This window comes from Sturnus vulgaris, chromosome 2 (genome assembly GCF_052056855.1).
Source record: "Sturnus vulgaris isolate bStuVul1 chromosome 2, bStuVul1.hap1, whole genome shotgun sequence".
In the NCBI taxonomy this organism is placed as follows: Eukaryota; Metazoa; Chordata; class Aves; order Passeriformes; family Sturnidae; genus Sturnus; species Sturnus vulgaris.
This window is the reverse complement of record NC_142244.1, coordinates 84,577,111-84,592,399: the sequence shown is the minus strand read 5'-3', so window position 1 is coordinate 84,592,399 and position 15,289 is coordinate 84,577,111. Positions and strand designations below refer to the sequence as shown.

Here is a 15,289-nt window from a genome sequence, read left to right as displayed (position 1 = left end):
CAGTTGGCAAATGCTGAGCAATTTGAGAAACAGTCAGATATAGGAGAGTCACGTAACGAATATACTCTGTATGTTGGCAGGGTGTGTGACTGCACATTATATAAAAGAGGTGAGATGCACATTACATTAAATACATTACATTCAAAGCAGCTATATATCTGTCAACTGCACAATATTAAAAAGGAAAGAACGACACAACTTCACACTTTCTGTTAAAATGTTCTGGAAAGAAAAAGTCCCTTATGTTTGCCAAACTGCTGCTTAACACCACATGGAAAAGAACCAGAGTATGCACACAGTTTGTTGCATTTGCAGAAACCTGTTCTAAATGCTAGATAGCCTTGATAAAAATGTAGAATATTGTATTAACCAATTAAATACTAATTATTGCCCATCACACTTATTTAAATATCTCCCAAAAGCAGAATGCTTGACTAATTCCCAGTCACTGAAGCATATGTGTGATGGTGGTCTGGATGCACTTTGCTGCCTTCTGTATCATCAGCTTGTTAGCAGAATGATCAAGGACGAACTATTCTCCTTTCCTTTATGCTTTGATCAGAAAATGCTGCTCTGTTAAAACTCAAATTTGTGCAAAAGCAGGTTAATTTTTGAAAGACAAGCTTTCTCATAAAGCCAATAAAAAACTAATCTGGCAGCAACAAAATTGCCAGAAAATCTGAAATATCTGAACAGTCTGTCAACTTGCACTCTGCACACATGTGGGAGTTCTAGTGGTTCACAGAAACATGATTCATGTTTTTTGTGAAGACACTTGAAGCTCAGTTTCATCCTTCTAAGGAAGGGAACACCTTTGAAAATTTTTCTTTCAGAAGACAGAAGTTTTCCTGCAAGCCAGATCATGTGCCAGACCCCTTCCAAACTTCTGCACTTTGCACATTTGTCAGCAGCAGAAGGAAGAAATACAGCCAGGGGAATGGCTTAATCTAAGCACACACAAGCCCACCAAAACCACTGGGGAAGCTTACACAATAAAAGTTATTTTTCCACGTTTAGCTACCAAGTCTCTGGGAAAACAACAGTAACAACATATTTTTTTTCTATAAACAGACAACGCTAAAATTAACAAACCAACTCGCTACACGCTAATAGTCCTTTTACCTACATGCAGCATTATACAACCTTGTTTGCATAGAAGGCTCCTGTACAGGATTTAAAATGCTTTTTTGGCAAATTCAGCACATCAAAGTTTAATAATAATAATAACAAATACCAAAAAAAGCAGCTGTAGCTTCAGCTCTACAACACATAAAGACATTTAAAAAAAACAGGACTTGCAGATATTTTGAAATTGTAGTTAAGCCTCATAAAAATCCCAGTGTAAAAATCCAATACACATATGCTTATTGCTGAAATGTCTTCCTGAAGCCCAGAGAAGATGAAATAATTGTTTCATTAGTTCACAGTGCTTTATAATTCTGAGCTCCAAATCTCTTTTATTTATTATCTATCATCATGAGAAATCAATCAAATCACAATTCATGAAAATAGACAAGGAAAATGCAATAGACAGAGCATCTTTTCTCTACTAAGTAGCTTGCATAACACAATTCTCAGGTCCTAAAAAATGAAGTACAATTCATTACTTGGTGTTTTACTTTTTATCTATTCCAATAGCACTTCAATACTTCTTTAAGATCAGGGGAAGAAGCTCCTTTGACCATACAATATTTGGGATAAAAAAGGCATAAATACTATCTACTGAACAAAGCAGCCAGACAAAAAAAAAAAAAGGAAAAAGGACATCTCTTTATTCTTTCTACAGATCTGAATATTTTTGTAAAAGAGTTAAGTACTATATTCAAAACTGCAGAAAAAGCCTCTGAGATACAAATGTATTTTCTTAGTTGCATGGCTGGTTCCAGATCTATTGGATTTTTCTTCTTACTATATTGCATATAATGGATCATAGCAAGAAGCAAGAGAAATATAAAAAATATGTATGAAGTAGTATTTCCATTGGATAAATTGCTCAAAAGAAGATAAAATTCTATGCCCAAATGCCCAAGACCTGTGTCTATACATACTCTCAAATATGTACAGATATGTCTATATACTGTATATACGTACACGCATCTGTATATGACTGCAGAAATTATGGAGCCAGAAATCCAATTCAACCATAGCACTGTGTCTAATTTCACTGTGTTTCTTCCTGTGCCAGCCTTGTTTACAAAGAAGTATACACATATTCCTTGATGAGTAATGCTTTGAAGATTGAGCTGTTGAAACATTTTACATGTCCTTTTTCCTTTTTTTACTTTAATTTTACTTTTTCCAGTAAAATTAATTCTAATTAATAAATGCTAATATATTTTATTAATTTATTTACTTTTTGTTCACTGGGAAGAATCAAAACAGTAGTTACTATTCTGTATATTTGTTTTCATTATCCCATACATTTAGAATTTTTCATTCCCCAGTATCTTTGGGGAAAGAAAAAAAACCCCAAACTCAGAACCCACCTAACAATTTCATTTTGTGGTGAGGAATCTACTGTTTGATGTTTTTTCCCTGCACTTTATATATTAAATACTTTATTGATGAAATAATGCAAATCTAAGACACACTTTTATTGTAGATTTCCTTTTCAATTGATAACAATTTGATAGACTGTGGTCCTGGTCATGCTATCATTTTTGGTTTACTCCTTCTTTAATTTACCATATGGACAACAAATTGTTTCAAAACCAAAACCTCATTGCTTTATAGCTGTTATCCAGAGTCTCCCATTGCCTAAAATAAATTGGCTTTCTGGTAAATCACATGGTGGTTATATCACAAGCATGTCTGGTATGTTTCCTGTTTTGGGTTTGCATATTAAAGTGAAGAAAATTCTTAGAAGCCTGTGGTGAATTGGGAGAGGCTGAATTGGTAGCTTTATTACAATTCAGTCTTTTTTCTGACAAAGGCATAGGTAGAGAAGAAAATAGCATTAAGCATGATAACAGAAGTGAAGGGCTTCAGAGGAGTCTTACTGCACCAAAAAAGGTACCATCTCCATCCAAGGATATTTTAGCCCTTCTCCGTGGTATTGTAAGTTGAAGTTCATCCCCTTCTTCTAATTTTGCAATGCCTGGCAAAAGATTTAGAATATTTTAAAGTTAATATTTCAAACACCCTATTTTATCAATGGTATTCAAAAGTCATTATGTGCCATCTTGCAAATGTAAGCATGGCTTTTTTCTTGTGATGAGTGCTTTTAAACTGACATTTAACATCCTTTGTGAACTTGGACCTAATTTTCACACTGCACTTGGCACAGTTCACTTAAGCAAGCACTGCAAAAATTTCTAATAGTGGTGTACCCAGGTTCCTCATGTTCTGGTGATGAGACAGTCAAAATCAGCGTTGAGTATTACTGGCCCCAGACTACTCTGTTCCCACACTTCTGGAGGAGGTCTTATGAGGAGGTCTGTACCAACTAAATGAAGCTACCACACATCAGCTGATCTACTGCAACTGCAGAGCACAAAAGTTTGCTTCCTGCCAGCCATCAGCACATCAAGTGATATGATAACCAAGAGCATGTTGCCTTCAAGCTGCAGCCACTGAGCTCAGAACACATCTAATACCTGCTGTGACACATGCTCAACATGCTCAGCATGACAGAGAGCAGCCAGACTTTTTTCTCCAGGTTAAAACAGAACAGTGGGAATTTTGGAAGCAGGAATCATGAAATGGAAAGACAGTGATCTTAGTAAGGAAAGGAGACCAGTAGTACAAGGGTAAAATCAGAATATAGAGGAAATTGAAAGTGGTTATTGAAAGAATAAGTGACTGAAGAGGCAAAAATTAAAGAAAATGTTTGGACAGTCTCAATTGCCAGGACAAAGTATCTAGTTAGTTAGTTAGCTGGAGAAAAAATTAGCTTCCTGCCACATCCCATTTGTTTAATGTCATTACTTGCTGACAGTCAACTCCATCCCTCAGTGTCACTCACCTTTTCATAAGGCATTGAAAAAAAGCCCTGCTGGAAAATAACCAAAGAGAAAACCCTCAAATCCACCATTCAGGTGGAAAGACAGACAGATAAGAGATGATATATGGGGTTTTATGGATCTTGACAAAAATTCCTTAAATGTTACCTCAGATATATATACATATATTGATCATTGAGCCCGCTGGACTTGCATTAAATATTTTAATTGGTCTTGTGGTGTTTCTAATTGATGCAGTCATAAAGAGCACCTTATAGGAATTAACTGTTTTTTATCAAACAAAAGACTAACAATGCCTTTATAAGGAATAGAAATATCACAGTAACGTATGAAATTGTTGGATGGCTAAAATCCATACATGACATTTCAAAGAAGAATATAGCTCTTTCATATTTTCTTGGGATAACTTAATGTGGAATGAAACTCTTAAGTTAAACTGAGTTTTTCAATAAGGATGGTAGGTACTCCTCTTGCCTGCCTCAGGCATCTAACTGAAAGCACCAAAATGTCTAACCACATTACAGAATCAATAGAGAGAGAAAAATTGTTCAGATCACCAAGCTAGATGCATAATCTCCAATTGCTGATACTTTACATAAAACCGTATTTTCTGAAGGTATTCTGTAATTTTTCAGTTAGCCAGACCCATGAATGCAAGCCCTGTTCTTTATAACTGCTACAATACAATTGCCCAACACTATAGATGCCATTTGATACAGCTTATTTGCAAACAAACAAAAGGAAAATGAAGATATTTACCAGCAGTATAGCAAGAATTATTTGGATAAGACTGTGGCATATTTTGGATGCAGCGAAACAATGTCACCAGGCTAAGATCATCACCAAACACGTGAGCCTTCTTCCTTTGTATTAGGTGTCCCATAGCAAATGTTGTATCCGTATATAAAACCTACAGGAAGAAGAGGTGAAAACTTCAAGCTTATTGCATGGAGGCATTAAAAAATCCTTACAAAAATCAAGTGCTGAAGTAAATTAAGCTTTCTCACCTGGCCATATATGAAAAAATAACCTGTTTCTTTAATCACTATTTTATTTCCTTGTTCTTCCAGAGCTGTTCCACGTTTAAAGCTCAGGAGCCAAGGGACAATGCTTGAATCATCTAAAAGACAAAATAATTTTGGGTGATCAGAAAGATTATTTTCTTTATTTTTGCCTGCCAAAAATTAACAAAACTGGCTTCTAGATAGAACTTTCAATCTCACTGGGTGGATTTCCCCACTGAAAAGATGATATTTGCCAAAGCCATACAGATACAGGGACCTTCCAGATGCAGGGACCTCCTTGTTTTTTTTGTGGTTTGTTTTTTTTGTTTTGTTTTGTTTTGTTTTTGTTTGTTTGTTTGTTTTGTTTTTTGTTGTTGTTGTTTTTATCTGTTATCAGTTACTGCTTTGAAGTTAGATAAAATTTGTTGAAACAGTTATCCCATGGTATAGTTAATTATAAATCATGGCACATATTCTTACCTTTCTGTTGGATATCACTTTTGCTGTCAGCAATCAGTTGCAAGCAGGCCTGCAGCACTGCACAGTGAAAGCATTTTGAAATCAAAGAAACATAAATCAGTAATAGAATACACTTATGAAACTACTTTAAGGAAAAAAAAAAGGACAAGAAAGAAATCTCTCAGTCTCATCACTAATTTTAAAACAGAACATATTGGTTTTAACACAGATATTATTCAAGTGTGCAAAACGAAAATTCCTGTCACAGATGACTTTCAGAGATCATGCAGATAAGTGGGAGGCCTCAAGTAGCACCACAAGCAACACTTGCTTGTTTTAATATCTGGCCTTAATATAATTATGTTGCAGTAAGTCAAATGAGCTAGAAATCATCAGGTAAATTAGCCTTGTTAATTTTCTAAGCAAAAGCTTGAAAAAAGCCCCAATCATGCCAGCTATGATTTCTAGATTTTCTAACTATGTTTGCCATATTATTTAGAGATATTACTTTCCATTTATAGTTGCTGTAAAATATTAATCATATATATTTTCATAATAAATTCTCAAAGTCCATATATATATGCACTTTCAATATGTTTTCAGATACCTACACTCAATCAACCTTTACTGAGACCAAGAGGGAAAATAGATGACTCCTAGCAAATTAATGCACATAAAACAAATAGCTTGGTATCTGTCAAAACATATTGCTCAAAACTGAAGGATTGGTGACACTAACGAGAAATTTGGTATTTGTTCAGAGAAAAATACTACAGAATGTTAAAATATAGATTTGCAAGTGAAACAAAGATCTTGTAAAAAAACCTGTTAAGCACAAGTGTCAGACAACAGGATAAAAGGAAAAAAGAATAGCTGCATTTGCTTGAAGCAGATTTTAATCAAAACATCTGGTTCTCCTGCCACTTTGAAAGATGGAAAACTGAGTAGTGATATTTACTGCACATGACAGAGACCAAATGAATTTATTGAGAGTCAAGAGAAGAAAATTCTGCCATGGATTGCTCTGTTTTGTTTATCACTTTTCAGACAAGAATGCTGTGGATCAGATTTGGCCACAATGAAGAATGCCATGGATATGTGGGATCCTGTTTCTGCATCTGTCAGTGGTATCCACATGAGCAACCAAGTGTCCAGTAGCACAAACCTCTTGATGTACAGAGGGTAGCAAGAGGATTTGGGTGGAAAGCAGTCTCTATCCGTTTCTAAGTCTCCTTTTTAAGGGGTCCTTCTTGAAAACAGCAGAAGAGGGCTGGATGCTCACCAGCACTCAGCAGTGCCAACTGGCAGCACACAAGGATTTGAGAGCACATCTGGGAATGCTCCAATGCCAGAATGATCATACAACCTGCAAGCCCTATTTATGGTAACAGGAATGCTATTGTCCAAACACCTGTCCTTGAGTCCTTGTGTCCTTGTGTCTTATCACATCATCAATAATGTGCTACAATCTGTAGATTTTTCAAACCAAGAATTTAAAGGCATTTGAATTATCTACTTTCTGGTAAGAAATAAAAAAACTCAAGCCAACACAAAATTTAAAAAGGTATTATGCTTCATACATTTTTCTATCACACTTGTGAGCAAAAGAGTTTCTGGAAAATAAACTTCTAAATAAAAGTAAAATGGTATTTTATGGACACACACAACACAGCACATCAAGCAATTAATTTCACAAGGTATTATTTCTTCTTTGGAACAAAATGGCTTCCTAATGAATGGAATTTGCTGATTTCCTAGTATTTAAGTAAGCTAAAGCAAAATTTTAATTCCTGCTTTTAAAAGCACTCACTTAGTGTGGCCACCAGATTTTTCACTAATCAAACAAGAGGATTTTTGATGATTCCCACTAATCAGCTACTATCCAGCTGGGTACCAGTGAGTAGTGTCTACAAGCAGTGAAAATTATGGCAACTTTGGCAACTCTTATTAAACTCGCCTTGCAAACTTGGTGGGCATTCTTCAAACTATCCTAGTTCTCAGTTTGCAAGTCTGGATTTCTGCTTCAGCTGGTTGCAGCACTGAAATTCTAGTCAGCTTTGCTGAGAACTGCTCACAGTAATTAAATTCTGCAAGATCAGTACAGTTTGAGATCATCTCCATCTTTTTCAAAAAACATACCACTCTAATTTATTCTACAGACATCAGATCTGCACTTAATGTCTAAAAAACCCCAACTGTCTCTTTTCTTTTAATATATGTAGATAGGAACAAGCCTCCACAAAATATAGTAAGCTTGGTTTTGGAGAAAATGCATGCAATAGTGTCTTCATGACAATAGAAACTAGCACAGTGGTCATTTTGCCTAAAGCTACAAAAGACAATGTCTAAAAAAGTGCTTGAAGTATTGAACAACAACCTCCTTCAAAAATATGTTCAGAAGCTAAAGTTGACACATAACTATTTCTAGTATATGCAAGTACTTGGACTTCAGTGGAACTACTTACATGCCTCAAGTTAAATAATTCATTGAAACAAATTCCAAGTAAACACTGCTATTATTCAGGAGAAGATATGGATATACAAAGTACATTTTCTGGGTAAACTAACATGAATTTTCAGTAAAAAGTAAATGTTGCTAAAAAATGCTAGCAATTCTGTTCCAAGTACCCTAATCTTACTTTAAGTACAATATGAAGAATACGTATATTGCAAAATACACATTAAATAGTTGCTATTGAATGTCTTTCAGCCCGGTGTAAATCAAACCTGAGCAACACCTTCGTAGTCTAAAGGATTTTTGATTAATAATGAAAGAAAAATACAGGATTAATAAAATACATCTTGAAAATGTGTAAAAATTTCTAGACTGTCACCATGAGATCTATCTGTATAAAAGTGTATCTAGAATGATGAAGTGTGCCCCATCCTCTTGTGACTTTATATAGTGGTTTTGCTTTGATGAACATTCTTTTTTCCACTGATTTTAATTGCTCTGCAGGCTGTGGGTTGGCAGAAATTCATTTCAGAGTCTGCCTTACTCAATGAAGAAAAGACTCAATTCTGAAGTTAGTCAGTCCAGATGCCTTTATAAACCACAGCCAGCACATGAAATGATATGTTCTCTACTGGTTGAGCAATGTAGTCACAATTTAAAAAAAACCTACCATCTTTTGCTGAAGGACAGTAATCCAGATTTCTGCATATCTCCATGACTTAAGACCTTACATTGGTAAAAATAAATTTTCCCTCATATGCAAATTTTGTAATTATTTAAATTGCATAATAATTTTAGTATTTTGCAATATCACTTAATGATCCATCCAAACAAAATTTCAAGTTTAATATTTGTGGGCTCATGTATAAAATTTAAAGTTTTGATATCTGAGGCCTGAGACATCTGTGCCAATTTTTGCTGAAATAAAACCTAGGAAAATCCCTAACCTTGGGAAAAAAAACAAACCCAAAACCACCCAGACCTGCTTATTTAGGTTCCTTTTTTTGTTTAGATCTGTTCTCTGTAGGCTTCCCAAAACATATTTAAACACCAGACGATATTATTTATAATGACAAGCATTTTCTTGAACCATTTGCAGTTCTTCTTCCCTTAACTTCTTATCTTAACTTCTCATCACAAGAGAACTTATTCTAGTTTTTGCTTGTGCATTTTATAAACTGGTTTTCATGAACTCTACCACAGCAGAAACCAGGACAACTGGTGAATTTGGTGCTTTTTAATAGAGACGTCTTTATATGGCATTAATTATGGATTCAATCATATTCCTGCAGTTCCTGCAGTTGAAATGCCTTGATCATAGTTGCAGGTATGACTAAGATCTAACAAACATCTTCAAAGAATTAGTAGCATTATTTTGACCTTCACGGAATTGCCAATAACATGTTGCATTTAGAAAAGCAAGGGGATTGTTTACTAGGAATTAAGACTTCTATTATACAGTATAAACCAGGATGTTGGTTTCTAAACTTAGAGCCTATTTGGTGTATTTTTTACTGTAGCGTTTTGCATAATACACAACACTGATTTATTCACTCATTCATTCAGTGAAATTCTTCATGTAAAATTGCAGGAATTGCATCATGTAATTTTCTATCCTTTTGCATAAAAGGGTTTATTTCCTTTTGAGTTAGACTGTTCTCAGAAGAAGCAAATAAGGATAATATATTTTTAAGAAGTAAGCCTTTCTTTTGCCTTTTTAATTTGAGTTTTATTTTTATTTTATATTTGACCTCTTGAAACAATAAAATATGAAGTATTGTAAATATTTGGTATGGGAATTTTATATGTGGCATTTGTTTAAGCTAGTAAGAAAAGGTTAAATCTCAATTCAAAAATCACTGAAGTCAAGGACCACTTGTAAAACCTCTTGCTATCTCTCTATCATGGCTATCTAAAGCAACAACATACAGAGCCAAAACACTTCCAACCAACAAATGTACCAATTTTCCAGTACAGTAATTTTACCAAGAGCAATGGCAAAATTCTCACACCATGCTTGCAAGGAAATAGTTGCTTCCCATGGATATAACTGATATTGGAGTAGAACCTAAGAATTGCTAATAAAAAAACCAATTGCAAAGTCACATGCCAGGTTACCCTGCCTCCTTGATTTGTGGAATGACGTGGAATAGCTCCTCAGCTTTTCATACATGCAAGGGGTTGGGCAACCTCAATACACCAAAGTAAATGTAGTCCATGGGGCCCCAGTCTGATCCTAGCAGGGCACCAGCATTTGCATTCACAGAAGACCTGATTTTCACCTCCCTAGGTCATGGGAATCAGAATCTTACGATAATGATCAGAATGAGGCACAGAGGGAGTGTTAAAATGAAACCAGATGTTCGTACTTTGGCTTAGGCAATGGGACCTAAATCTTGTTGCTAGACTCAAGTGCACATGCAGCTTAAGGAGAAGCACACAGGCAACACAATCAATAATTGTGAATAGAATATAAAATTCAGGAGAAGTCTTTTGTTGTGCACCAATTTTCCTTCACAGGAGAAATTTGTAAAGAGAAAGATAAAAACAAAAACTGCATCTGTTGTAACGTGTCTTGATATGACATTTGCCAGAAGGGTACATTTCAAAATCACCCATTACCTCCTACTCATTGCATCAAGAACTCTGGTTCTGACTGCTAACTGTGCAGCTTTATTTGGAACTGATGCTTGAAACACTTGTCTTCAACCTACCCAAGTCGGAAATTTTCACAAGACACTAAAACTGTGCAACTACTGATGACTAATAGTTTTATGAATTAGCATAGATATATGAAAAAAGAAACATTGTGTTAAATCCACTTCCATTCAATTGTCCTTTTAATTACAATCCTAATTTGTGGCCACTTGTAAGCGTTAAAATGTAAATTCAGTAGGTTCAAGAAAGGCTGTGCTGGGTCTAAAAAAAGAATGATGGGTCATCCATTCCTGGAATTTAACAATTAAACTCTAAAACACCCTGAACTGAACAATAACTTTATGTATAAACAAAATATTAGTTATATATTTTTCTTCTGCTCTCTGTTGAAGCACAAGAGAAGTAATTAGATATCAGTGACATTTTCAAGTACTAACTTTCTAATTAATTGATCTATATAAAAGTAAAATGATGGGTCAACAATTATGAAATTAGACTCTACTTCGAGACCTTGCTGAAGCAAACAGAAGTAGACAACAAGAACAGGCACCTCACTCAATATTCTGATTTATTCGCCATTATAACAGAATGAGTGCCACACATCTGCAGGACAATTTGGAGACCGATGGCATTCAGATACCCAGATATGAATGTCAAAAGATCAAAATGCAGGGCCTGTAATTCTGTGTACATGACCAAGTAGTAGACTGTATTCAGCACCATGAACAACACCATGTTCTCCTATTTAACTCACTCTGCTAAAATAAAATTAACATTGCCTAGTAGGTTCATGGTCATCAGTGAAATCCGATCTGAGAAAATAATATGCTACTGAACTCTGAAAATCTACATTTTTTGCAATTAGAGCAGGCAAAAAGCTAATTCCAATGGATAACCTTTGATATAAATACAAGATTTGCTTTTTTTTTTCTATATGCAAAAATATGAGATTCATGTCAGAAAACACTTTTGTAATAGGTCAACTTATGTAGCTTTTCTCTTTAAAATGAATGTTCATATTCTGTGCTTTCTGTCATCCATCCTAAACAACTTTAAAGTCAGTGTACCTTAAAAAAATGTTTACAGAGACAAGTAGCTCAATTGAAATCTTATGTGTTAGATGTAAACAGGTATAATCAGAGGTGACTACATGATAAGAAGAATCTAAAGTCTACTCAGAAGCACATCTGAAGAGCCCCAAACCCTGCTCACCTCAAATAGCTGTAAGACTAAATATAAAAGTTATTGTGAAAGAAATTGGATCACTTGCAGCGCATTGATGCTCTAACATTCACTTACAAAATGACATCTCCTTATTTTTTATTATATTTGTACTTCAGATTACTTGTTTTTATTTGAGAGTTCCTTGGGTGGGGAGGGCAGGGGAGTTTTGTGGTTCCTGTGATAGGAAACAGGCTACAAGAAATGCAATTTAAGCAATCATGACCTCAGTCCTGTTTGCGAAATCTTTCTTAGCCAAGATCTTGAATCAAAGACTACTAATGAAATAGAATAAATCTCACATAAACCTGTGGATTTTAAGTGATGTCCTAAATTAATGTTTTTTTTTTTAATATTGGAAGTAAATAGAGTGATGATACTCTAGAACTTTAATTTCATTTAGCTTACTGAAGCTCAAGTGACATATATTTCATGTTAGTTGTTCACTGAGAAACACATTTTATGCAAAGTTTCATTTAGTGTTTACCTATAATTTATTCCATTTCAACTTCTCTAAATAGTTTCAGATATCAGTTAAAATAATAGATAAGTATACATGAGAAGTGTGAATTGATTTAGCAACTCAGGAATTTTTTTAGCTACTCAGTGCAGTTAGAGTATGTGTACAAACTGATATAACAAAATTTTGCATTTCATCTTACAAGGGCTCATTGTGTTTGGAAAAAGAAAGAAATGTAATCATTTTATCTTCAAAGGAAACATGTATATACCATTAATATGTCAACTCGATAATACACATCAGAGGTCTTTTATGGAGCACAATCTTCAGTGTTCTTTGCAGAACATTTTAAAATCGAGAACCATGACAAAAAATAAATCTTATTGGATAGGCACTCCTTTATTAATTTTACTATTTATTGACAGGTTATTTTAATGTAGAAATGATGCTAAACTTCCAAATTCCTTGTAGTCTGCTTCTTTTGTCAGGTACAAACCAGCCATTCTTCTTAAAAGCTCTTATTTCTCTAAAGCTCTCATTACTTCTCTCTTTTAGGGTGAGCATGTTTCCCAGAAAAATGAATTGGCATTTTTATTAATAGATTTCCCTCCCTACTTTGATCAGAGAGAATTGAACAGTTAAAAATCTGGATGAAGTTGCTTTTCTTAACTCTAACACATTATGCAGATTTGGGATCTAGCATTCAAAGTTTAACCTGCAGATAGCATATACATCTGGTACTTTAAACAGTGTATCTCTACTCATGGAAGGATGGTTGGACTACAGGGTATTTAAAGGTCCCTTCAAACTCAAAACATTCTATGATTCAATATTCTGTCCTTTAAGAGAATATGCCTATGGTTAACACCATTCATCCACCAATAATTTTGAAAACCAGAATTGGCTCCAGGAGCACAGATCAACTGATAGGAGAAAGAAAATATGAATTAAACACTCCTGCTTTTTTCTAGACAGTATCCAACTGTGGCATCCCAACCCACTGCATCAGCTGGCATTTACCTTTTTCTTCTGTGTTGTCAACAGACCGCCTGCCCCTGTTTCTACTCCCGTTCCAGATTTCCTCTTGGAAGCTCTCAGCCGGGCCAGTACCAGCAAGCCTGTTCTCCTAGCAAGGAGAAGCAACAGTCAGTGAGAGCAGCCTCACATTTGTCCATGCTCTGCAAGCCAGAACCCAGCCCTCCAGCTTACCTGCGTGGAGCCAGCTGCAGACACTTGCAGGAAGGGAGAAACAGGGGTACCTGCTTTATTTTCATCGGGGGACGCGAGTGGCTGGTCTAGCGGAGACCTTGCCTGGATGCTGTAGATCAGCTCGCTGCGCAGAGCTTCTAGTTCTGTTTTCAGGATGATAACATGGTAAAGAGACACTGCTGCAAGACAAGAGGACAGGAGTATTGCAAGCCACAGGAATGTGACAGAAAAAAGTCCCGTGGCGCCTGAAGCAGCACCAGGGGGGGCAGAGGGAGAGGAGGCGGTATCCTTCTGTTGGATGACGTGCACACAGTCCACGGATTTCATCGCTGCTCTTTCCTTACTAAAGCCAGAGGGAGAGTTCAGCTGTCCCCTTCCGAGGTGCAATCCATGTTAGCAGTTGCTCTCTGAAACTAAGGGCATCCAGAATAAGTGAACAAAACGCCCAGATCATTTCCTGTCATATGAAGCTGTTGATAGCACCATTAAACTTAATGTACAGAGCGAATATCTAAGATTGTGTCTTCCCTTTGTTTTTACCTCTCTGTGCAGCATTTTGGAAATGAATACTTTCTCACAAGCTACCTTCCTCCTTTCACTTTCCACTAGTTATTTATGTGGCAGCTTGTTATAGCGTTTCCCTTAATTTTTATATTTAGGCACAGCCAGTACCACCGGTAATTTTGAGCCTTATCTAGAAGTGCAGAAACCATGTAAAGTTTCTTGGCAGAATTTCATCCAGTGCTACTTGAAAGACATACATGTATGACAAGCATGTGCCTCTGTGAATGTGAAGGCATATAGATGTACTCTGTATATACATTATATCATCTATATTAACATGTTTATATTCATCTCTAAAGTGCCAATATGCCTACAGAGGGGACAAATTATTCAAAATAATTTTTTTGTCCTTTCCTAAAAACCATAGTGAAAAACATTCCCAGGTATGAGTCACAAATTACAGGTTTCACAGTTGTATGAAGACGCAAATTCTGCAGTTCAGTTCATCAAACTAACTTGAAAAGGGATGACATTTTATTAAACTTTGCTAATAAATACAGTCTCTCTAAAGAATTCAAGAACCTGCATTAATGCAAAAGGGAACATGAAGAAGCAGGGAGAGGAAATTTGGCAGAGTGGAACTAGAAGAAGTGAAAACTAGGGGATGGAAAAGAATAAGAGAGAGGGAAATAAGAACAGGGTGAAAAGACAAATATTTATTTAGAGAATTTAAAATTAAGCACAACCCAAAACTCTAAACATGCATGCTGACAATACTCAGGTGAATCCTGAGTTTAAATTAATCTTTTTATAAGTCTTTTCATCTTAAAACTCTATATTAGGAATTCCTTTCTTCTCTGCAACAGCAAGGCTACCTAGATATCCCATATATGTTCATGTGATTTTTTTCTATCTTCTCATACAAAATTTAACTTTTACCCCTTTGTTATAAGTTCCAGTGGTCTGGGACAGAGAAAAAAGATAAACAGTATCACAATTATGGCTAAAATGAAAGGAGTCAATCCCTCTTACCATGTAAGTAAACTTTATCTTTGCAAAAGAGAAAACTTTTACAGGTCAGTTCAAACACTGCAATAAATCCTGATGACAACACCTACCAGAGTAGCTCAGATCAAGTTAATTCTGTTGGGAACGAGAAGGAAGGAGGAACAACAATAAAGTAACAACTTCCGTAGCCTCTCCCTCTTCTGTTTCTTAAGGCTACAAGAGATTTAGTGTGATTATAAGCTTTATCATCTTCCGTTGTGATGCAAGGCACTCTTTTCTTTATTTTTCCATCTCTAACAACCACACACATCCTGCACAGACAAGTAAATCTATTCCTAGATGCAAAAGA

General features: G+C 35.5%; 1 protein-coding gene across 3 annotated transcripts; it reads right to left on the bottom strand.

The window, feature by feature from the left end:
• Positions 1 to 1,195: 1,195 nt before the first annotated feature.
• On the bottom strand, positions 1,196 to 15,121 carry TNFSF13B (TNF superfamily member 13b). 3 transcript variants are annotated; one of them, XM_014892001.2, is made up of 7 exons: positions 15,051 to 15,121; positions 13,429 to 13,841; positions 13,240 to 13,345; positions 5,447 to 5,503; positions 4,970 to 5,082; positions 4,722 to 4,872; positions 1,196 to 3,097 (listed from the first exon to the last, which is right to left on the bottom strand). In XM_014892001.2, the coding sequence occupies exons 2-7, from the start codon at positions 13,753 to 13,755 to the stop codon at positions 2,985 to 2,987; spliced, it is 867 nt and encodes a 288-aa protein (XP_014747487.2). In that variant the 5' UTR covers positions 13,756 to 13,841; positions 15,051 to 15,121; the 3' UTR covers positions 1,196 to 2,984. The 3 variants fall into 3 exon arrangements, with proteins under 3 accessions (XP_014747487.2, XP_014747479.2, XP_088016019.1); XM_014891993.2 differs by lacking the exon at positions 15,051 to 15,121 and having other exon boundaries at positions 13,429 to 13,907; XM_088159893.1 differs by lacking the exons at positions 1,196 to 3,097; positions 15,051 to 15,121 and adding an exon at positions 3,833 to 3,994 and having other exon boundaries at positions 13,429 to 13,907.
• Positions 15,122 to 15,289: the final 168 nt, after the last annotated feature.

Excerpts from the sequence above, each read along its gene's own strand:
- TNFSF13B (XM_014892001.2), bottom strand. The coding sequence starts at position 13,755 with ATGAAATCCGTGGACTGTGTGCACGTCATCCAACAGAAGGATACCGCC. Across the intron at positions 5,083-5,446 it reads AAGTGATATCCAACAGAAAG|ATGATTCAAGCATTGTCCCT; the intron begins GTAAGAATATGT and ends TTTGTCTTTTAG. Across the intron at positions 3,098-4,721 it reads TAATTCTTGCTATACTGCTG|GCATTGCAAAATTAGAAGAA; the intron begins GTAAATATCTTC and ends ATCTTTTGCCAG.